We start from the raw sequence: 24,516 nt of genomic DNA, 5'->3' as shown, positions 1-24,516 counted from the left end.
CTAATGTGAGAAATTAGCATGTTAATGTAAGATTGGAGGCGACCTCCACAACGAGGGTGCGGAGGTGGCTATGTTAATGTGAGAGATTAGCATGCCAATGTAAGATCGTAGAGCCACTGCCGCGTCGGCGCGCAAGGTGGCTGTGTTAGTGAGAAATTTTTACCTGTCAATGTAAAATCAGAGAGCCGAAAATAACAAGTAACATTCGAAGGTAGGTTGGAAACATCACAACCAGTTATGATTTAAACTGGTTAATAACGTCCTTCCAATGATTGCTCAGTTTGGACCCATCTTCTCGGTTGAAATTGTGTCTGTGTCTATAAATATGGATGGCTTCATGAACGAATCTTTGTTGATAGCCAGTGGATTTGTAAAGTACCTCCGTCTGAGGTATTGGTCCTACCGTGTTTCAGATCTGCCTTGTGTTCACGAACACGGTCCGAGACATGTCGCTTAGTTTCCCCAATGTAACTACTGCCGCAGACACAGCTTGAAGTGTGCATAAAGTTGTGCTTTATTATGGTGAGCTTTATATTTTCCCAAAATACCCAAATAATAAGGCAACTCTAGTTACTGGACAAACATAAAGCACAATTAGCTTGAAATGTGGGGAAATGTTTGACTGTAGTTTAGAAGCAAATGTATGTGAGGTTAAGAATACAATTTGCTTCATGTTAAAAGCCGTGACTGCCCAGACAGACACGGGTCTGGCTACCAAGGGGAAGGGAATACCTCGGGCCAGATGGTGGGGTAATCTGTGAGTGCAGATCTGTTAGTCTCTGTGTATGCTTGTGAATAATTGTGATTCTGTGGGTCTCTGTGATCGTAGTCTAAGAGCTGATGGTGGGATGTGGGATACTTTCAGGGCTTATCTTTCGACAGCAGTGACGGGCCGTAATGGCTTTTGCCGTGGAAGACACTCAGTAAACATGCACAACGACAGGACAGAGAAGTTCACATTGCGCATGCATCTAGCCGTCCACTCGTTGAAGACGTCGGTAGATGGTTTAATCATCAACGTTCAAGAGACATGGTTATGTGCGAGCATCGGGCTGGCAATTAAGTGTTAGCGTGTTTAACAAAATAAGACGCTATAAAATAGTGTACACAAACATAAGAAATGGAGAGCGACCTTTAGTACAATAACAGGGGTGGAAATCGTGTCGAATCAGTTTAAGAGGGCAGGGGTGATAATTTGGGACCCAGGAACGCAGCCCTATTTTCCCCATAAGCGCCATTATTTGTCCAAATCAATATTGCCCAACACGGAATTTTACAGGAACGTAATCCCCGCTCTCGGCGAGGTGTGCCTGTATCTTGCAGTTGACACGTGCCCGTGCATTTGAAATGGTATTTACATGTATGTTGAGAAATGTACGTTATATGGGTGAGCAAATGTAAGAATATATGGTGTGAACATTTTAATAGCTATCTGGTTTTCAAGAGGGGACACACAAAACATCGTTTTGATATGTAGAACACATTTAATTGAGGAAAAGGAAGTACAACTTGGTAACAAACAGTACCCAAGCAGAATTGGTCGATTTCACAACTTAGACGACCACACAGTGCGGAATTCCACAATCATCCTAATAGGTGTTATTTTTATGGTATGTCTATATTTACTTTTATTATGCTTGTTCGTCCAGGAAAACCTCGTTTTTCGCAGGAGGGTCAAGTTTACTGTGCGTGATCCAACTAAAGTAATTTGCAGCAATTTTTTTCAACATTCGGATGTTTGACTAATGCCAATTACATTGTATGTTTTATTATTGGGAGGAAACCAGAGAACCTGGAGAAAACCCATGCAGAACAGGGGGGGAGAACACACAAACTCCACACAGAGAGGCACCCAAGTCATGAAACAAACTCATGGATGTCTTGCTGTGAGCCACGAATGTTACAACGGCGCTACCCTGCCACCTGGAGGCTGAGAAGACATGTGGCATTTGTCGGGTATAATCTAAGCGGGTGTCTGCAGGTTTCTGAATTTCAGTCGTGATTCAGAATTAATACACCCAAATCTATGTCTGAAATTGTGGAATTGCACGTACCAAAGCAACAAGCTAAATGATTGATAAGCTAATTAGCTATCTAAAAAGGCATGCGGTAACCCATCAGAGGTCAATCGGTCTTCAGTCACATCTTTAACTTAACGGATCTTTTGAAATGAGCGCTTCATCACCACGTTTCCAATGTTGTAAGTCTGAAGCAACACGCGTACCATGGTTAGAGAAATGTGTACGTGGCATTGTACACATTGTAGCAGACTCATCTGAGGTGATACAGTGAAGTATGGACAGAACTGCAATGACTGATATGGTATGGCAAGGGTTTCATCCAGCAGTGGATTGACAAAGGACTGCAAAGTCGTCGTATAGATGTTGGTACGGTTCTCGATTGTCACGTGATCCCCGTCGATGCTGATGGCCTGGATTTACTTGTTTGATGGATCGAGGGCACTTTTGATTGCGTCAAAGTTATTGCCTTTCAAAGAAGAAATCAGTCACACAGCCATGAGTTTAATCAGCATTGATCATCGGCGAGGTCAATTGTACGTCCATGGCACGCACGCACGTGCTGCGTGGTTAGCGCGCGCGCGGCCTCCTTATGGCGTGGAGGAGGCCGCGATGGCGTGGAGGCCTTGATACACTCACTCATCTTACACTGACTCACTCACATCATACACTGGGAGTGTCATGCTGCCAAATATGACTGCAAATTTGGTCGTACATGTTATGTATATCGTTTATTGTTAAATTTGAATCACAGTTCCTATGGTTACTGTTGTTACATTGTATTTTATAGCTTTATTTTGTTGATTTCGAAAACATGGTTAAGCCATGTTTCTTGCGGACGTTCGGAGTTGGCCTGATAACTTTAATCTAAATTGTTTTATGGTTCTTGGTTCTTTTGGTAAAGTCATGTACAAGAGAAACAAGAATATGAATCCCTGCAGTCACGAAAGCTTTAAATCTAAATTTGTATTATGGTTGTTATTGTTTGACTTGCATCACACTGGGATTTTAGCACACAGCGTTGTAATACGGTGTTTTTTTCTGGAAGATTTGCTGGTTTATTCCAGGATGTTTCTGTTGCGCGTCATCGCTTTAAGATGTTCTCTGTTCATATTTTGTTTGTTGCGGTTGCACCTGACTCAAGAGCCGCATGGCTCACAGGGTTATACCTAATAAATGAAACTTGAAACGTCCCCAGCTTGCCCTCACCCCACCCTCTCACACCTCGTCCAGCACTTTTTGTTGAGGCGCACGTTGAATCCCACTCAGTGCACACTTTAAACGTGCAGATTAAAACACAAATCCAATTGCATCAACCGTATTTGCCTCACCCGTGGTGTAACAAACAGCAGGCCGCTTAGACTCTAGCATGTGACAGAGGGCCCTGTGCTCCGCGTGCGCACACAACTGCACTCTGCCACAGGTGTACTGCACGGGACCAAGTCACCACCTTTTATATGAGACGAAACTTATATAACCATCTCCATATCCCTCTGGCTGCCAACAATCACGCAGTTGATGACACGTGTTTTATCTTGCCTTTTTGTGGTGGTTTAGTAGGTGTGATCCAAGTTGTAGGGATGTATTGATTACAATTCTGTAATTTACAACTTTTATTGCCAGCGGGAGATCGCTGTATTCTTTTGAAAATGTTTTTTTTGGAATAGCTGATCACCCAAGAACCAAATCTTATATAAGCGAGGGATCCCTGTGCAACGGAAATACTCAAAGTTTGATATGACACGCGAAATGAGGGGGATCCTTCACGTACATCAAAAGTAGTACATCTCAAGTAGCACACCAGTAGTAGTACATCTCAAGTAGCACACCAATAGTAGTGCATCTCAAGTAGCACACCAATAGTAGTACATCTCAAGTAGCACACCAATAGTACATCTCAAGTAGCACATCAATAGTAGTACATCTCAAGTAGCACACCAATAGTAGTGCATCTCAAGTAGCACACCAATAGTAGTGCATATCAAGTAGCACATCAGTAATAGTGCATCTCAAGTAGCACACCAATAGTAGTACATCTCAAGTAGCACACCAATAGTACATCTCAAGTAGCACATCAATAGTAGTACATCTCAAGTAGCACACCAATAGTAGTGCATCTCAAGTAGCACACCAATAGTAGCGCATCTCAAGTAGCGCATCAGTAATAGTGCATCTTAAGTAGCACACCAATAGTAGTACATCTCAAGTAGCACATCAATAGTAGTACATCTCAAGTAGCACACCAATAGTAGTGCATCTCAAGTAACAAACCAATAGTAGTGCACTTCATGTAGCACACCAATAGTAGAATATCTCAAGTAGCACATCAGTAGTAGTACATCTCAAGTAACACACCAATAGTAGTGCATCTCAAGTAACACACCAGTAGTTGTACATCTCAAGTAACACATCAGTAGTAGTACATCTCAAGTAGCACACCAGTAGTAGTGCATCTCAAGTAGCACACCAATAGTAGTACATCTCAAGTAACACACCAATAGTAGTGCATCTCAAGTAACACACCAATAGTAGTGCATCTCAAGTAACACACCAATAGTAGTGCATCTCAAGTAGCACACCAATAGTAGTACATCTCAAGTAGCACACCAATCTTAGTACATCTCCAGTAGCACACCAATAGTAGTACATCTCAAGTAGCACACCAATAGTAGTAGTACATCTCAAGTAACACACCAATAGTAGTGCATCTCAAGTAGCACACCAATAGTAGTGCATCTCAAGTAGCACATCAGTAGTAGTACATCTCAAGTAACACACCAATAGTAGTGCACTTCATGTAGCACACCAATAGTAGTATATCTCAAGTAGCACACCAATAGTAGTACATCTCAAGTAGCACACCAATCTTAGTACATCTCCAGTAGCACACCAATAGTAGTACATCTCAAGTAGCACACCAATAGTAGTAGTACATCTCAAGTAACACACCAATAGTAGTGCATCTCAAGTAGCACACCAATAGTAGTGCATCTCAAGTAGCACATCAGTAGTAGTACATCTCAAGTAACACACCAATAGTAGTGCACTTCATGTAGCACACCAATAGTAGTATATCTCAAGTAGCACATCAGTAGTAGTGCATCTCAAGTAGCACACCAATAGTAGTACATCTCAAGTAGCACATCAGTAGTAGTACATCTCAAGTAACACACCAATAGTAGTACATCTCAAGTAGCACACCAATAGTGCATCTCAAGTAGCACACCAATAGTAGTACATCTCAAGTAACACACCAATAGTAGTACATCTCAAGTAGCACACCAATAGTAGTGCATCTCAAGTAGCACATCAATAGTAGTGCATCTCAAGTAGCACATCAGTAGTAGTGCATCTCAAGTAGCACATCAATAGTAGTGCACCTCAAGTAGCACATCAATAGTAGTACATCTCAAGTAGCACATCAGTAGTAGTGCATCTCAAGTAACACATCAATAGTAGTGCATCTCAAGTAACACATCAATAGTAGTGCATCTCAAGTAGCACACCAATAGTAGTACATCTCAAGTAGCACACCAATAGTAGTGCATCTCAAGTAGCACACCAATAGTTGTGCACTTTATGTAGCACACTAATAGTAGTATATCTCAAGTAGCACATCAGTAGTAGTGCATCTCAAGTAGCACACCAATAGTAGTACATCTCAAGTAACACACCAATAGTAGTACATCTCAAGTAGCACACCAATAGTAGTGCATCTCAAGTAGCACATCAATAGTAGTGCATCTCGAGTAGCACATCAATAGTAGTGCATCTCAAGTAGCACATCAGTAGTAGTGCATCTCAAGTAGCACATGAATAGTAGTGCATCTCAAGTAGCACACCAATAGTAGTACATCTCAAGTAGCACACCAATAGTAGTGCATCTCAAGTAACACGCCAATAGTAGTACATCTCAAGTAACACACCAATAGTAGTACATCTCAAGTAACACACCAATAGTAGTACATCTCAAGTAGCACACCAATAGTAGTACATCTCAAGTAGCACATCAATAGTAGTGCACCTCAAGTAGCACATCAGTAGTAGTGCATCTCAAGTAGCACATCAATAGTATGGATGATATTGGTCGCGAAAGCCTACGTGTTAAACAAACCTCCGATAATATGTTACCAGACCTTTGAATTGGTGGATGAGTAATATTTAGAGGTACGGGCTAACTCTCAATACATGCAATATTGTTAGGGTGGGTGAGTAGCTACTCCAGAATTACAACATGTCCCAGGTAACGTACCACAGTTTGGAAGTGAACAAATTTGGAATGTTTCAATTTAGAATTGTCCTCACGATACCTCAAAAACACTTCCTTCAGTCCGGACATATGCTCGTTAAAATGTTTCCCAAAAAATAATCATGTTGTCGATGTAAATTGGGAAAGGCTCTCATTGTAGGCATGATAAGACAATTTACATCAATGTTTGGAAGGTAGCTGGTGAATTTTGTCCGGCCCATCAGGAGTACATTATGTTCGAATAACCCGAAGGCAAAAAAGTGTGCAAAAGTACACTGCCACTGACAAAGGATCAATGGATTCCTGGATACGTGGCAATGAATAAGCATCAGCAACAGCGACCTTATTCAAGTGTCAGCAATTGACGCAAAACCTCCACGAACCATCCTTTTTTCATCACGAGTACAGACGCCCCCCGCTCCATGGGTTATTCGAAGGAGATATACCCAATCGGCATCTCGCATTTTCTGAATGCATTGGCGGACCTTTTCCGGAGCACATTTAGTCACAAATGTCAAGCATTACATGTGTAAGTGTGGGTGCCGAACCAAAGATCTCCCCAAATCGTTGGGAAGGTTTTTACTGAAAGCATCTGGAAAACCATCCAGCAGAGCATGGAAGCTCTCATTGTTGAGGCATGGACGACAGCGCCTTGAAAGGCCAATTGTGTAAGTTAGATTCACTGTCAGGCTGCATCTCCACAGCAGAAAACGATAGCTCGCGTGCGTTCATCGGCAAGATACGTGCATTGAGCAATCAATACATGAGATTCTAACGTGATGATGTAAGCCCTGGCACTGAACACTTGCAACACACGGGCTGATCAAAACGTGCAATAGTACCCTCAGCCCATAAGTCACAATGAGATTTTAAAAAATCATCAAAAGGCTCTCCTGTATAATTATTTTACTGACTTCCATAAATTCTGTGCCAAGTTTTATGATTTTATCAAAGGCAAAATTCGTCGATATTTCACAAATCTGCTGTACCACGAATCGGTGAGAAAAGTTAAAAATGCAGCTTTCTATGTAAGCACAATATTTCTTGTTAGCAATAACATGAAACGTGATAGTCAATCAACATGCACCTTGGTAGCACTGGTGGCAGGTGGGAATGATGGCAGTGAGCCAAGCCACGAACCAAAGAGACTTGTGCATCACAAAGACCTTTGCCACCCTCCTTGAGTGCCAAAGCGCCGCAAATAAAACAGCGCCAACCTCCAGGCTACTATTCTGACTGATCGGGTGAAGTGTCACAAAAGTACAGTATACATAGAAAAAATTTAGCTTGGAGCCAGTACATAAACAAAAATGAAGTGCAATTATATTTTCACAGCCTGCCTCAACAGCCCACTCTCCGGCGGTTATTGCACGGGAGGAAGCAGCAGTGATGACAAAATTTTAGATTTATGGAGTTGTGATTTGGCCGTCTTTGTAGATTTCATTTGACCACCATTGTTTATATATAAGTAGTAGGCTTGAAGGATAGTCCAAATAATACATTTAATAGAAAATGTAATGTTTAACACGTCGGCTTTCGCGACCAAAATATCATCCATAATACAGGTTTTTTTGTGTTAAATTGTGTAAATATACAAACGTGTCGTTAAACCCGCCACCACCCGACACAGCCAACTAGTAAGGGTTGTCACGTAAACAGAACGTGGCCAATTCGTTACAAGTACAGCACACCGGTGTGTTGGAGAACAAAGCCACAACATTTACAATCTGAGTACGACGTTTCGCCAGTCATTGCACATAGCTTCGTGTCGTCGGGGAGTGCCACTCTTCTGGTGCTAGGGTGGCGAGATGTCAGCCACCTCGCCTGCTATAGACGAGCTTCGATCCCGACCCTGACTCCTGTACGTTTGGACTTTGCTTGTCGTTCTCCCCGTGGTCGCGTGGTTTTCTCCGGCTCCTCCGGGTTTCCCCTCCACATTTAGAAACGTGCGTTTAGAGTACAGCATTTGGCTGCTATACATTTCCAAGTGATAAGCCACGTTACTGAGCTACTATTTGTGGCCAGGCCGCTTCTGAAAAAGATCTGCATAGCTCAGTGGGCCTTACCCAGTAAAATATAAACGTTGCTTTAAAGCTTTCGTGACTGCAGGAATTCATACTTTTTGAGTCTTCCGGTAAAGTCACGTAGATAGAAAAATAATAAAATAATAGAGAAATCACGACGTTTGGATCGCAACACAAGAAATCGTCTCTCACCTGCAGACGATTGCCTGTGTTGCGATCGAAACGTCGTGATTATTATTTTTATATCTACGCTCGACAGCTGCTAAAGTGCCTGGCTCTGTTTGGATGTCTCATAAGAATAGTTTTTTTTTAATTGGCATATGAAGGGTTACCTGATAATTGAGAAAGAGACAAACCCTTCAAGAGTAAAAATGTATGACAAAATAAACTCAATCGTATTCAAAATAAAAAAATTATGAAATGTTGATGGAATATTGCCAATTACTCCGGAAAAGAGTTCGCAAAGCACTACTGTAATGTAATGTGATAAATAATGATTGCTTTAAAACTTTCTATTTTACGCTGTAATCATTCCGAAAATGAGTAAGGAAGTGAAATATGAAAATATTAACGATATAGCGATATAATTATATCGTACGAGGGCTAACTCGACCACCATCCTGCGGCGGGGAAAGGAGGTGGTGCAAGCGTTTTTCAGCCGAGCCCACAACAGCCAAGAATCTGCTGTCTGGGGAGGGGGGGGGCGCTGTTAAACCCTAGCACATGGGCGAGAAGCCGTGCATGTGTGACGAGTGCGGCAAGACGTTTTTCTCACGCTCGGCCTACAAGTATATATATTTATTTCTATTCCACTTGTGTGTAAATCTGTGTATACCCCGGATATTTTAAAGATGGCAATTCTCCTGCTGTGTATCATACTGCTGTCCCTCCCGGCCATATCTAGTGCCACACTCAACTCTACCAACGGCTACCCTCATTATTTTGCGTCAATACTTGTTGCTCGATTTGCCACTACACCTGCAAATGAAACAGCTCATAGACACTTCTACACTCCATCATTGTATCCTTTTAAACCCTATCTTTGTCCCATTACTTCACCAGCACTCCTTCCAAACTTCATTCTGCTCTTAAAAATAACACCATCTGCGAGCTGCTGCTATTCGTCCAAGGTTCGCCACTCTTCATCCTTTCACAGAAAATACTTATGCAAACTGTTAATTCTACTTTATTATTTTATTCTCATTCTACGTGACTTTACCGAAAGAACCAAAGAAGAAGAATTCTACTTTTCTTATTTCTGGGTGGTATTGAGCTTCATCCTGGCCCAAATGAAAAGAACTCGTATAATTCCGTAGATTTTTCTGCCAGGAAAGGTGTAGGTGTTCTACATGTCAACATCAGAGGGCTTGTGATTAAATTAAGTCAACCAAAACTAGAAGTGGCAAATCTTGACCCGGACATTTTTTGCCTGACAGAAACATTTCTCACTCCTGCCGTCAATGACTTGCAGATTACGATTGAAAACTACAACCTTTTTCGGCTTGACCGAGGATCTAAAGGAGGTGGAATTGCCATCTATGTTCGTATCACTATTGCATGTTCACCAGCTCACTCCTTGTTTAAAAAATGTTGCTTTGAAGGTTTGGCTCTCAGAATAACTCTCCCAAATAATCAACAGATATTGGTAGTGTGCTGCTATAGACCGCCTTGTGGGAAGGATGTTGAAGCTGCATCGGCACTGAGAGAGCTTTTTGGGGGCCTCCCTAAAGGTGAAATAGTTTTAGTGGGTGATCTAAATTGGAATTGGCTAAACCCGCCGGCCGTGGCCACAAATTTTACAGATGAATTTAACCTGTTTCAATTAATAAATGTCCCCACAAGACCCAACCTAAAACATCCGTGGACAGTCAACTCTGTTTGACGTCCTATTGACAAATGCCCCTCACAATTTCGCACTGACTGGTGTTCTGGGTAATAACCTTAGTGATCACTCCTTCATTTTTGGGGTTAGATCATCAGCCAGACCCAAAGCCCCCCCTAAAATTGTTGAGAAGCACTCTTTGAGGCACTTCAGCACTCAGGCATTTACAAATGATGTGCTTCACTCGGATATTGATAAGGTTTGTGATATCCCCAACCTGACTACGGCTTGGGAGACTTTCAGGTACACGTTTCTCCAAATTCATAACAAACATGCTCCGTTGGTTAGATTTAAAACTAAAGGCAACCGCCCACCATGGTATGATCCTTTGATTACAAAGCTCATGAAAACTAGGGACAAGGTTTGGGCATGTGCTCAGAAAAGTAATTTGGTAAATGACTGGCTAGAATACAGGATTTTAAGGAATAGATGCGTAAAAAAAATACGGCATGCAAAAAATGCCTACTTTTCCTCCACTCTCCTAGAATCACATGGAAATGCCAGGATTTTTTGGAAAACAATCAAATCTATCGAAAAGGCATCCAAAACAGACAATCTGCCCGTTGAGCTTAACCGAAATGGGGAATATTTTTCAGATCCCCAAAAAATAGTTGACAATTTTAACCTTCATTTTTCTGAAGCTGGTAATCTTTTTGATAATGTATTGGGAGTCACCCCTGCTCCCGCAAATTCCTACACCCCTGTCCAAACATTAAACGAATTTAGTTTCCAACCAATCCACGAAAGTAATGTTCTGAAACAACTGTCCTACCTCAAAGGGTCCTCCTCTACCGGAGCAGATAGTTTTCCCGTCTTTGCTCTACTAACTGTTGGTCACCTAATATACAAACCTATAGCCCATATTTTCAACCTGTCCATCAAAGAAGCATCAGTTCCTCTAGAATGGAAACATTCCTATGTCCGTCCACTTCACAAAGGGGGCCCTAAAGATGATCCTAATAACTACCGACCTATCTCAATTTTGTCCCCATTGATGAAAATTTTTGAAAAATTATTGAACTACCAAATTAGCAGTTTCCTGTCCACCAACAACATCTAAAACAATCTGGGTTCCGAAAAAAATACAGCACCACATCTGCTGCATTAGACTCTTTGAATAAAATTTACAATAACCTTGATAATAAGCAGTACTGTGCCTGTCTTTTTCTTGACCTGTCCAAAGCTTTGGATACAGTAGACCACAACACCCTGCTTAGTAAACTAAGTTGCCTCGGTTTTTCCGAGAACACAGTACAATGGTTAAAAAATTACCTCTTTTCTCGCACCCAAACTGTATTCACAGATGGTTGGAGGTCAAACAGTGTTAAGATAACAAAAGGTTTTCCACAGGGTTCCATCCTCGGCCCCCTCTTGTTCTCTCTTTATGTCAATGACTTGGGCACTGACCTGGATCATTCCAGGGTAAATCTTTTTGCAGATGACACGATACTGATTACTGCTGGCCGCTCTCCGGATGATGTGATTGCTAAGCTCCAGGGTGATTTCAACAAACTACAACATCAGCTAGTTTCTCTTAAACTAGTCCTGAATACCTCCAAAACCAAAGTGCTATGCTTCTCACCGGGACTAAAGCAGGAAGTTATTTTTCCCCAATTACATTCCTTGAATAATTATCAAATAGAGCAAGTCAAGATCTATAAGTATCTTGGGGTCATCCTGGATTCAAAACTTAATTTTGAAGATCACATTGATTATATTGGTAAAAAGACAAAAATAAACATTGGTTTTCTGTATCGACACAAGTACTGCTTCCCCCCAATGTTACGTTTGGAATTGATAAAAGCTACCATACTGCCTCTACTTGACTACTGTGACATCGTATATAAATCAGCCCCAAGTACTGTACTGAAGAAGCTTGATTCCATCTATCACTCGGCCTTGAGATTTGCATTGAACTGCCCACATAGGACTCACCACTGTGATCTCTACATTGGGTCAAACTTAACATCTCTTAATGTTCGACGGCTTGTGCACCAGATCTTATTTATTCACGATGTACTTACAAAAAAATCCGCAGACTACCTGCTGGATCTCCTCTCTGTTTCAAAGAACAAATTTGACCTCAGGTCTTCGCTCATTTACCAGCTTCACATTCCCTATTGCCGTACAAAAACCGGAGGAAGGGCCTTTGCTATTGATGCCCCCAGGGTCTGGAATGCTATTGCCAATAAACTGCAACTTGAATCACTACCTATGAGATCTTCACTCAAAACTGCTCTAGAGGAGTTGTACACCCTTAGCTGCCACTGCTATTTAGTGGCCTAAAATATGGCTCTAAATTTTGATGCTATCATTTATTGATGTAGTTTATTGTTAAAAATTCGGTCACAGTCCCTATGACCACTGTTACATTGCATTTATGGCTTTTATTTTGGTGATTTCGAAAAGTTTTTTTTTGTTTTGGCCATGTTTTTGTTTATTGTAGTACGGAGTTAGACTGATGGCCTTATTCTTAGTGGTTTTGTGGTTGTTGTTATTTGACTTGCATCCCACTGGGATTTTTGCACACAGCGTTGGTGTACGGTGCTATTTTAGGAATATTTTGATGTTTTTATTCCTGGATTTTATGTTTGCACAGTCACATAATCACTTTCAGATGTTTTCTTGTTCATGTTTTTGTTTGTTGCGGTTGCACCCGATTCAAGAGCCAAATGGCTCACAGGGCTATACCAAATAAATGAAACTATGGAACTATAAATGAACTATGGTACGGTATATATTGCGATTCCGTAACGATGCGACTCCCTACGATAGATATCGTAGAGAGTCGATTCCCCCCGGCGTGGGTTGCGGAACGGCGGAATCGACACCGCGATCTCCTCTCACCGTGGAATCGATTTCTGCCGGCGAAACTATGGCGGAGCCGGAGCTGCTTCTGGACTCGAACATCAGGGTGTGGGTGGTGCTGCCCATCGTACTCATCACCTTCCTCGTGGGCATCATCCGCCACTACGTGTCGCACCTGCTGCACTCCGACAAGAAGGTAGAACTCGAGCAGGTCTCCGACAGGTGAGAGACGGACGGCCCGGGGGGGCGGGGGGCGGTCAGGCAAGGCTGAGGCCGCGTGGAGGCCTAGCGAGTCGCCTCTTGTCCCTGGCGAGACTCGCGCGGTCTCTTGCGGGCCTCCTGCGGGGTCCTCTGTAGTCTCACAAGAGGGTACTCCAGTCTCGCGTGAGACTCGTGGCGCCTGCGATGTCCTCTGTAGTCTCACACTAGGGTACTCCAGTCTCACGTGAGGCTCGTGACGCCTGCGATGTGTTCTGTAGTCTCACACGAGGGTACTCCAGTCTCACGTGAGACTCGTGACGCCTGCGGTGTCCTGCAATGTTGCTTATCTGTCGAGGTTTGAATGTGCCGCTAGATGTCAACTTGTGTTCTTGCTTGAAATCTGATTTGCGCTGTATTTGGCAATGTTGCATTTCCTGCGTTGGATTTTCCGAAGACAGAAACGCACCTCTTGGACTTACTGTTCCTGAGAAGCAATACAGTACACTACATTTCATTTCTCACTTCTCGGTTTGGGTTCCTCCATGACCATTTTCTATCACATTTTCTATCCTTTTTTTAAAGAGCTGTTTCAACGTTGCAATGCCCCTCTCATAACCGTGTTCCTTGCTTTTGTGCACCTTTCACCTGCCATTGAAGTCACCCATTGTGATGTTGAGCGCGTTGGCCTCATTCCGAAGTTAATTTGAATTTCGATTTAAAGCTTTCGTGACTGCAAGGATTCATCTTCTTTGGTTCTTTCGGTAAAGTCACGTAGAATGAGAATAAAATAATAAATTGATCAAATAAAATAACACAATAATATTCACACGACGTTTCGGCCGCTTGTGTTGTGGCCGAAACGTCGTGAGAATATTATTGTGTTTTTTTATTTTATTAATTTGAATTGCCTCTAACTTGTAGTGGTTTCAGAGCCTTAATAGCTGGACAACTGAAATACGCAATAATTACTGTTAACTCTCCTGTGATAGAAAAGGTTACCACGGATTAACTGTATGGAGTTGTCTTTTTAACACACAAGCTTTCGCGACCTCTTATGGAGTTGTCTTCTTTTCTCCTCGCTTCCACATTGCAACGTCACCCCTACCAACGTCACCCCTACCAACTTCACCCCTACCATTAACCTTATTCCTGGCCTCAGACATATCCATTAACGACACATTTCTGATGTAATAATACCTCAAACATCCTAATCCAAGTAATATTATTAACACTGTCCCTAATGCAACCCTGTTCTTAATTATTTACTACCCTATCATTAGAATACTTTGGTGGTATGCAGTACTTGTCCTTCACTTTTTTCTATTTATGCCATTAAAATAGTTAATTAATTATTGAGACGTAGATGTCTGGAGAGAGTTAAGTAGGAATAGAGTTTTTATTAGCTGACAATAATACTGTTTCCTCAGTCCACTGAGTGTTTAATGTTTAACTTGTCCTCTTGACCTTCACAAGTCAACCACCTGCAACGATAAGACAGAGAAGATTATTACACAGTACTTTCCTAAAGAATTGTAAAAATAAGGCTGTTGGGCCTAGTTTATTGATAGTGCAATTTATGCATGTGTTTTTGTGTTTTTCATCCAGTCAAGTCCTGTTACGAAGCAGAATACTCAGAGAGCATGGGAAGTACATCCCACGGCAGGTAACGTGCACATGCCAGCCCATGCCGGATCCCACACTTGCACTCCTGCACAAAGATAAAAGACAAAGATCCCCCATATAGCCTGTACCAGACTGTAGGGGCAAGTGCTGTTAGCGAGCACCTATGAAGGCCGGAACGGTACACGAGGGGGTGGGTGGCCAGCACCACGCCCGACCGCCTTTGTCTCCCTAGTGGCGATGTTTACACACCGCACCAGGTACTCATTTGAGGCTGAGTCGACCTAGGGGAGGCCCGGGACCGGTTCAGATAATCGTCACTGGTGTTGGCCGTGAGCAGGAATCGAACCCGGGTCGCCAGGTTCATAGCGCAGCGCGCTAACCGCTACACTATCGCTCCCCACTCCTGCACGCACACTTGTGCACGTGCCTTTGTTGCACCGCAATACACAGGTGCGCGCTTACCTGCTTGTATCGGCAAGAGCACAAATGCACACTCGTGCACATGCAATACATATCCCAGTAAGTGGATGGTCAACATGTGGGACTCTGCCATCTGCATATACAGGTGTAGTACGAGAACAGTCTCATGTTTAGACTGTTGTTGCATGCATTATAATGTCTGTATTCTAACACTGTAAGTGCATCCAGGCTGAAAACGAAGAAGAGTAATATGCCCAATAGGTGATGTTTAGACAGCACAAAGTGCAATTGTGACTGTTGGCTCATTGTTCTCAGCACGTAGTTCCCGTGCACCCTCGCTCAGGCAGGTGGCTCACATTGCATCGGAGAACCGAGCCCCCAGGCTACCCCTATAAAACAAATTTCGCACTTTCAGCTGGGCCAACCCCGGAACCAGTCGTGGCATCACAGAGTCAACATGCAAACGAGACTCGTACACACAGACCCCAGTTGCTAAGTTAAGTTTTCTGGCCATGTTAAAGTTTTAGGACACATGGTGGAAAACTACAAAATTGATACATCTTAAATTTAAAATAATCGGTCCTGCCCACACCTATGTTGAACATGATGAAGCACCAAACCTTTTTAAGATTGTTTCCTGATCACGACTGGTACAGAGGGTATGGAAGGTGAGGGCGACGGTTGAATGGAGTGGGAGTGCCGAAGCCTTTTTGGGCATTGGATGTGGGAACCCGTGATATTGACCTAAGGCTCTTCCTGGGCCATTCCTGGGCCAGCAGAGCCCGGTTCCCCGTGGTCAAAGCAAAAACGGCCTTAACGAGGTATTATTACGCTTGCTTTCTATCCAGGAAAGCCTCATTGAGTCTGAAGACACTTTTTAGGAGGGTCTTGTTAAGTTTTTTCCTCTCAGAGCAATATTGTTACATGTAATTCCAATGGAGTAAGTTGCAGGTAATGTTTGAGAATTGGGATCGTTGGCCAATTCTAGTTACAATGTGTGTGTTTTTAGCTCCTGATCTTTTTTGATAGACCCGACCAGACATGCACGTCTGGTCAACTTGGTACACCCACAGCTTATGTTGACCACACCGGTAATCACTTATAGACCGAGTTGACCTGGGTAACACGATCTAACTAAAACCCTCTATTATGGCTCAGAGCAAGTTCAGATTACTATTGCCACTTGAGTGTATGTCCTGAAATGGAACTTGGCACCTGCATGCATGAGCACACACTCAGTATTATTAATGAGCACACACTCACTCAGTATTATTAATGTGCACACACTCAATATTATTAATGAGCACACACTCAGTATTATTAATGAGCACACACTCAGTATGATTAATGAGCACACACTTACTCACTATTATTAATGAGCACACACTCGCTCAGTATTATTAATGTGCACACACTCAGTATTATTAATGTGCACACACTCAGTATTATTAATGAGCACACACTCAGTATTATTAATGAGCACACACACTTACTCAGTATTATTAATGAGCACACACTTACTCAGTATTATTAATGAGCACACACTTACTCAGTGATTAATGAGCACACACTTACTCACTATTATTAATGAGCACACACTTACTCAGTATTATTAATGAGCACACACTTGCTCAGTATTATTAATGAGCACACACTTACTCAGTGATTAATGAGCACACTTACTCACTATTATTAATGAGCACACACTTACTCAGTATTATTAATGAGCACACACTTACTCAGTATTATTAATGAGCACACACTTGCTCAGTATTATTAATGAGCACACACTTACTCACTATTATTAATGAGCACACACTCAGTATTATTAATGAGCACACACTCAGTATTATTAATGAGCACACACACTTACTCGGTATTATTAATGGGCACACACTACTCAGTATTATTAATGAGCACACACAGTATTATTAATGAGCACACACTCAGTATTATTAATGAGCACACACTTACTCAGTATTATTAATGAGCACACTCAGTATTATTAGTGAGCACACACTCAGTATTATTAATGGGCACACACTACTCACTATTATTAATGAGCACACACTTACTCAGTATTATTAATGAGCACACACTTACTCAGTATTATTAATGAGCACACACTTACTCAGTATTATTAATGAGCACACACAGTATTATTAATGAGCACACACTCACTCAGTATTATTAATGAGCACACACACTCACTCAGTATTATTAATGAGCACACACTTACTCAGTATTATTAATGAGCACACACTTACTCAGTATTATTAATGAGCACACACTTACTCAGTATTATTAATGAGCACACACACTTACTCCGTATTAATAATGAGCACACACTCAGTATTATTAATGAGCACACACTCATTATTATTAATGAGCACATACTTGCTCAGTATTATTAATGAGCACACACTCACTCGGTATTATTAATGAGCACACACTTACTCAGTATTATTAATGAGCACACACTTACTCATGATTATTAATGAGCACACACTTGCTCAGTATTATTAATGAGCACACACTCAGTATTATTAATGAGCACACACTCAGTATTATTAATGAGCACACACTCAGTATTATTAATGAGCACACTCACTCAGTATTATTAATGAGCACACACTCAGTATTATTAATGAGCACACACTCAGTATTATTAATGAGCACACACTTACTCAGTATTATTAATGAGCACACACTTACTCAGTATTATTAATGAGCACACACTCAGTATTATTAATGAGCACACACTTGCTCAGTATTATTAATGCTTATGTTTTTGTTATTTCCTTTCAGCATTTAAAGCGCGTGAATGTCATGTCTTCCTTACAGTCGTTCATCAATCGCAAGCACTACTTCAATGACACCGAAACAGGCTTTTTTAAGAAAACCAAGAGGAAGACCATCCCTAAAAATCCTATGACAGGTATTCTGAGTGCTTCCTTACTCCGAGTGTTACACATTTTGTGAGGATACCCTAATGATTTATGCTTAACACAACTCAAGCATCATTCCCCAATAGCCGTCATTAACGAAATGTTTATATACTTTGTATTCAAATGAGAGAATATCCTATTGGTGTTGTCCCTCATTTAGATATTGGTGTTGGTCAAATATTTACTTATTAACCACTGATATGTACTTGACAACCCGACTGATTTAAGCAGGAGGCTGCCAATTGTTTTCACCGCATGCCGAATTTCAAGGACGATCCCGCATTGTAGATCTTTTATATTAGTAAACAGTCTTTTAAAATCGGCATTCGGTAAGCGGATTTAAACATTGTCAGCCTACCACTTAAATTGGTAGGTTTGCAACGCATGCTGTATTTACACTTCCATTTGAAACAAAATAATACATGTGCTGCGCATGGCTGTGCGTACGTGTAACCCACCGTATGTGTCTTGAGCAGACCCAAGCATGCTGACCGACATGATGAAGGGAAACTTCACGAACGTGTTGCCCATGATTGTCATCGGTGGCTGGATCAACTGGACCTTCTCCGGCTTTGTGACCAGTAAGGCCAGCACGACATGATTGGTATAACGAGCTGTGAGTACTGGAAATCGCACCAGTTAAAATAATAAATATATAAACCCCACAACCTGCACAGTATGGAGTGGCCCTCATCCAGGTGTGAGCTGACAAAAACGGTGGCTGTTTAGTAATGATGTATGTGTGTGTGAGCAACTGTGTGTGCTTGCACCCATGTGTACGTGTCTTCACTTCCTCAGCAAAGGTGCCCTTCCCGCTCACGCTGCGCTTCAAGCCCATGCTGCAGCGCGGCATTGAGTTGGTGTCGCTGGACGCGTCGTGGTAAGGAATCCATCTCCGTGACTTCATCGGTAGCCAGTTTCACACTCGCTGCACTGTACTACCCCTCTTCAGATCAGTAGCAGTCGCCCTGTCCGAGGGCTGCTTGAAAAAAATATTGGAAATGGTAGAAGAACGGAGACCAGTGATGAGACAGGTTGATGATGCAGCTGGATCTGCAGTGAGCCAGCCAGTGTCCTTACCTCCAGTAATTAGTTTGGCTTTAGACTCAATGCAGGCAAGCACAACTCTACCTGGTTGCACAATGCAGTCTAAAAATAATGGATCTCGAGCATCTTTTCACTATGCAACCCAAAACACAGTTGTTGCAAACACATACGTGGTCTGTGTACCTAGTCTGTGCGTTATGGGCTGTCTGGCCTAAATCTGCAGCTCCGTTAATTGGAAATCGACTAAGTTATAATCTAGTCATTGTGACACCCTGCACGTCACTGTTACATCACTCATATTAATACTTCAAGTGTTCAGATGGAGTGCTTGCCCTTTCAAATGTTTGAGATGTGATGTAAGTTGCTTATCACGTTTAAATCGTCCCGAGCTCCCCAGGCATAGAGGACACTAACAAAATAAATCATTGTTAACACGATGGCGTATTGCGCTGGGCTGTGTGCAGGGTGAGCTCAGCATCGTGGTACTTCCTGAACGTGTTTGGGCTACGCAGCATGTACTCCCTCATCCTGGGACAGGACAACGGTACGCTGCCACCGTTTTCACAACATGCGCATGCCAGTGAGCCAGAACAACGCTCTTATAGCGCTACACGGTCGCAGCCAACCGCACTAATTACTGAACGCACACGGCGGAACATTAACCCTGATATAAACACAGACACAGCATGCAACAAACAGGACAGCGCACACTAAACCCAGGACACAACACTCACTGAACACAGCATCTACAAAATACAGGAGGCTGCATTCGTCAAGCATTTTGCCATGTATGATGTTGGTGTGTGGGAGGCCCTGGAATCACGCCTTTTGGCGTCCTCTGGTCTAACACCGTTTGAGACGACGCTCAAAAGAAAGCTGTCTCTGGTGTGGACCAATCCGTTTAAAAAATAATGCATATTGTCAGTGTTTTCTTTAGCATTTTGACCACAAGTATTGTGGTTAATGCAGACATGATTCCTCGTAAAAGGTTTCCGTTTGGTGTTTTAACAACTGTTTTGTTGCCAGATAAAAGGTGAAAAACCTATTCTCATATTGGTACGATGTTGGTGTAAATAATATCGGTGTATGTTATATTATTTTTGTATATGATCTATAATTAGGTTAGTGCTGTGATGGTGTTATACAAAATGATGGTGTGTGTGATAGTGAAGTGCATCATTGGTGTGTAATGGTAATGTTTGTGTAGATCTTCGTATCATGATAGTGCTGTGATGATAGTGACGTATATCAATGGTGTGTACGATGATACTGGCATGTATGATGGTCTTGATACTGACATGTATGATGATGGTCTTGTTGTGCAGCTGCTGACCAGGCCCGGATCATGCAGGAGCAGATGTCTGGTGCTGCCATGGCTATGCCCCCTGACCCCAACAAGGCATTCAAGGTCTTATTGCTATTACATTCTCTCAATCAAAATATGTTCAAAAGTTGTTGTGGAACGCCATGTCTGAACACAGAGAGCCTGCAATGACAAGATCATGGGTTCATTTTCTTGCATCAATATTAACCCAGTTGTCCAAGTGTAGGGGGGAGGGTTATTGTATCAGCCTGGTCACCGTTATACTAAAATGCCATTTCAATTTGGCTGCTCATTCAAGAATGTGTAAGGCCTTTTTAAGGCATTACTTAATTTTTGTGCCGTCATCTTCCAGAACTCGTGTACTAGTAACATTGTGTAGCAATGGCCTAGCCCCAAGAGCAAGACGATTCTTATCCATTTCACATACTTGTTTGGGCGATGGGCACACGGGACGATTCTGTCGTTGGTACGCCGGAGCTCCCGGGCCACAGCCTCCATGTAGCGCACACGGCGCAAGTCCCTCACGCTGATTGCTGTCGCGTGCCATCACTCACAGGCCGAGTGGGAGGCCCTGGAAATCACGGAGCACAAGTGGGCGCTGGAGACTGTGGAGGAGGAGCTCATGGCCAAGGACCTGGTGCTGGACGGACTCTTCAGTGAAGAGCGAGAGCCCGTCATGTTCTGAGACTCGTCCCGCACGCACACCCTCCCGCAGAGCACAAACTTTCCATACTCGACATTCTGGCTGGGCTACACCATGGGTGGTGACTCTAAAAAGGTTAATTAGTTTTATTTATTCTACATCAATAAATGCCCGCTTTTCCTATGGAATTACACGTGAACAGCAGATGTTAAAATAGGTTATTCTGCTGCTGTGTTCTGATGGTACTTTGCCATGAGTTGAAGGGACACGCAAGTGTTTTTTTTAAGATCGCGCTTCATAAAGTCTTTGCAGAAAGTTCCAAATGGTTTTTTTTTCACATTCGTGTTTTTTTAGTGCTACTCTGTCTTGATATCGTTTCTCATGCAAGTAATGGTTAGTGAGATGAATGCAGCTTTATTTATGTAGGTGTGTTTGTGACCTTTCATGAAGTAATCTACTCTGCGTTGTCTGGCGTATGGAATGCGGCCTTGTAGAAATTACCAGCAAACGAGTGAAGGTGTCCAGATGTCCCCCCCAGCACGGCCATTTGGCCTAGTAGTGATGGGTCCCTGTGTGCGTTGATCTTGACAATGTCAATCTGATAGCCAAATTATCGTGTCGGTAAAATTACCCATTCGACCCTGATTGAACGGCCAATGGACAAGGCAGTGCTCGTTGAGAGAAATCGCATGGCTTCGCTCGTACAGTTGAGTTGATCACAGTAAAAGCTTGTATAGTTCTGTAGCATTAACGACGTTAATAGGTGCCTGTTTCTTTGGCCCATTGTACTTATTGATGGATGGCACGATGGGGTAGTGTGGGTATGTCTTCCTCTCGTGTGGGTGGCCTAGAAGAATTTGCCCGTCAAAGAGGAAGGCCTTTCACCTGCGTGTTGTCAAACACTCCCAGCACCAGTTAGCCAATCTTTATTTTTAAGAGATTAATATCTGTGCAAACTATGCCAACTTTTTCTGCATATTTTATTGTTGAGCCACCACAATGCAAAATATTTCCAAGATGAGTTGGTTGTTTGCCTTGCCTCTGAAGGTCCATTTCTTGAAACATTCGTCATTTGCTGCCAGTAAATGCACACCTTTAACCCTGTGACTTTGCCATTGAGTTGTTTGATCACTCAAAAATGACTCCTAGAGGAGTCTTTCCTGTAGGGCGGTGGTGCATATATATAAAAAAAATCAGTCGTGTACTCCTTGAGGCTTTCCCAGTTAACAATTTAAACTGGTCTTGGTTTTTAATCTATGGCATTTTCATTTGTGTGTATGATAGTCTTGAGTAATTTTAGATGGTGAGAGACGTGCAAGGCAGCTTGTTTGTTTCAAGGACTGTGGAGAACGCGATGGAGGTGTACAGATGTAGAACATACAATAATTTAAAACATGATACCTCCTTTGCCAGAAACAAGATATAGGAATAGGTTTTACCCTTTTAACTGGCACAAAAACTCACACCTTTATTCAAGGCGTCATGTTTGCAATAACCACAACACAAGCAGTCAAAATGCAAACAAAAAAGACAACTCTGATAATATGTACTGTCCTTGAATTTGATTGGTCCACACCCGAGACAGCTTTTCTTAGAGCCTAGTCTCCATTGGTGTTGGACCAGAAGACGCCAAAAGGCGTACAACTCAAAAACAGCGCACTATCTGGTCCAACACCAATGGAGACTAGGCTCTAAGAAAAGCTGTCTCGGGTGTGGACCAATCAAATTCAAGGACAGTGCATATTATTATCAGAGTTGTCTTTTTTGTTTGCATTTTGACTGCTTGTGTTGTGGTTATTGCAAACATGACGCCTTGAATAAAGGTGTGAGTTTTTGTGCCAGTTAAAAGGGTAAAACCTATTCCTATATCTTGTTTCTGGCAAAGGAGGTATAATGTAAATGCTCACCCCGAGCCCTCAATACTCTGATAGTGCGCTGTTTTTGAGTTGTACGCCTTTTGGCGTCTTCTGGTCCAACACCAATGGAGACTAGGCTCTAAGAAAAGCTGTCTCGGGTGTGGACCAATCAAATTCAAGGACAGTGCATATTATCAGAGTTGTCTTTTTTGTTTGCATTTTGACTGCTTGTGTTGTGGTTATTGCAAACATGATGCCTTGAATAAAGGTGTCAGTTTTTGTGCCAGTTAAAAGGGTAAAACCTATTCCTATAATTTAAAACATGCTTGCAATTGTGCAAGACTAGAATAAAAAATATAGTAACGTAATATTGTTGCATGGTGTAGTCATAACATGGGCATCTAGATGCGCTAATTGGCAAGGTGATGCATTACAAGGGTGAGGTGATGAGCAAATGTAAGCAAAGACGTGCAAGAAGTCAACAAAAAACACTGACAAGGGGTAAGCCAGTTACATAATATTTTGCGGCGTTAAATGAGGAATGATCAAAAGCATGACATGTAAAATCTACACAAGCAGTACAAGTTTGGTACAACACCGTTTGAGAAGCCACTAGAAATTCAGCTGAAAGTGCAAACGCAACGATGCGTTCCTACTGGAGTGACTGTGTGAGAGGGCTGCGATTGTGAACTTGGTAACGCAAGAGAGGCTTAGCTATTAAGTCTCGTTCCGATTTCCCTGAAGAATGCATGAAAGGTGCATGACTTAAGAGGCGTAGATTGTAAAGGAACTTGTAAGAGCTATTGCCAAGACAACGCCGTGGATTATTTTGCAATGCAGTACTCGACCCTAGCAGGGCCGGTGTTGGGCAGACGTGTTTCTAAATAAGAACGGGCGCTCGGGTGGTGTGCGAGCGAGTATCCAGACTGCCGGCTGCCTTGTCCCTGACCCCTCGCCCGAGATGGAAATGTGCATTCGGAGATGACTGTAATGAAAAGTTATATAAATGAATGTCATGACTGCGGTGTAGGGAGTCCTGTATGTGCATGTACAACCCCTTTTGTCAATTCACTGCTGGCTGGGGGCCTCCCCAAGCCATGCAGGGTATTTTGCCACACTCCACAGTGAGTTGGTGAGAGTGAGAAACGTGGAATCGAGAAGCACAGTTTTTACAACGGGTGTTGCACATCGCGAGCCCTGGTGCGTTTGGCAGTCGCCCATCCAAGCACCATCCAGGACCAACTCCTGCCCACCTTCTGAGATGTGACGGGGACGGGTGCACTCGGGGTGAATCGGTCACAGGCATTGTCTTCGTGTCTGTTTCCAACACCACAATCCTTGTGCTGCCCGCCTCGCGAGAGTCTCGCATCGTGTCAGGAAGGTAACAACGTGTCTCTCGAGCTACACTTTATTAACACGCAGCAGGGCGCTCCGTGGTACTCATTGTGAATACCTCGCATACGGACAACCACG

At 42.7% G+C, this 24,516-nt stretch overlaps 1 protein-coding gene across 1 annotated transcript; it reads left to right on the top strand.

Moving 5' to 3' along the window:
- The first annotated feature begins 12,994 nt into the window (after positions 1-12,994).
- Positions 12,995-24,062, top strand: EMC3 (ER membrane protein complex subunit 3). Its single transcript, XM_032966786.2, has 8 exons — positions 12,995-13,203; positions 14,788-14,845; positions 18,070-18,163; positions 18,650-18,754; positions 18,972-19,053; positions 19,685-19,764; positions 20,546-20,628; positions 21,101-24,062. Exons 1-8 carry the CDS (start codon positions 13,049-13,051, stop codon positions 21,227-21,229), a joined length of 786 nt encoding a protein of 261 aa, XP_032822677.1. The 5' UTR covers positions 12,995-13,048; the 3' UTR covers positions 21,230-24,062.
- Positions 24,063-24,516: the final 454 nt, after the last annotated feature.

Source organism: Petromyzon marinus, chromosome 36 (genome assembly GCF_048934315.1).
Source record: "Petromyzon marinus isolate PM22_M1 ecotype Great Lakes invasive population chromosome 36, UKy_Petmar_22M1.pri1.0, whole genome shotgun sequence".
Lineage (NCBI taxonomy): Eukaryota > Metazoa > Chordata > Hyperoartia > Petromyzontiformes > Petromyzontidae > Petromyzon > Petromyzon marinus.
Note: the sequence above shows the minus strand (reverse complement) of the source record. Positions and strands in the feature narration are given on the sequence as shown.

Bases quoted from the DNA above. Each gene is read 5' to 3' on its own strand.
- EMC3 (XM_032966786.2), top strand. From the start codon at position 13,049: ATGGCGGAGCCGGAGCTGCTTCTGGACTCGAACATCAGGGTGTGGGTG. The intron at 18,164-18,649 runs GTATTCTGAGTG...TGTCTTGAGCAG, and splicing joins CCCTAAAAATCCTATGACAG to ACCCAAGCATGCTGACCGAC. The intron at 18,755-18,971 runs GTAAGGCCAGCA...TCACTTCCTCAG, and splicing joins CTTCTCCGGCTTTGTGACCA to CAAAGGTGCCCTTCCCGCTC.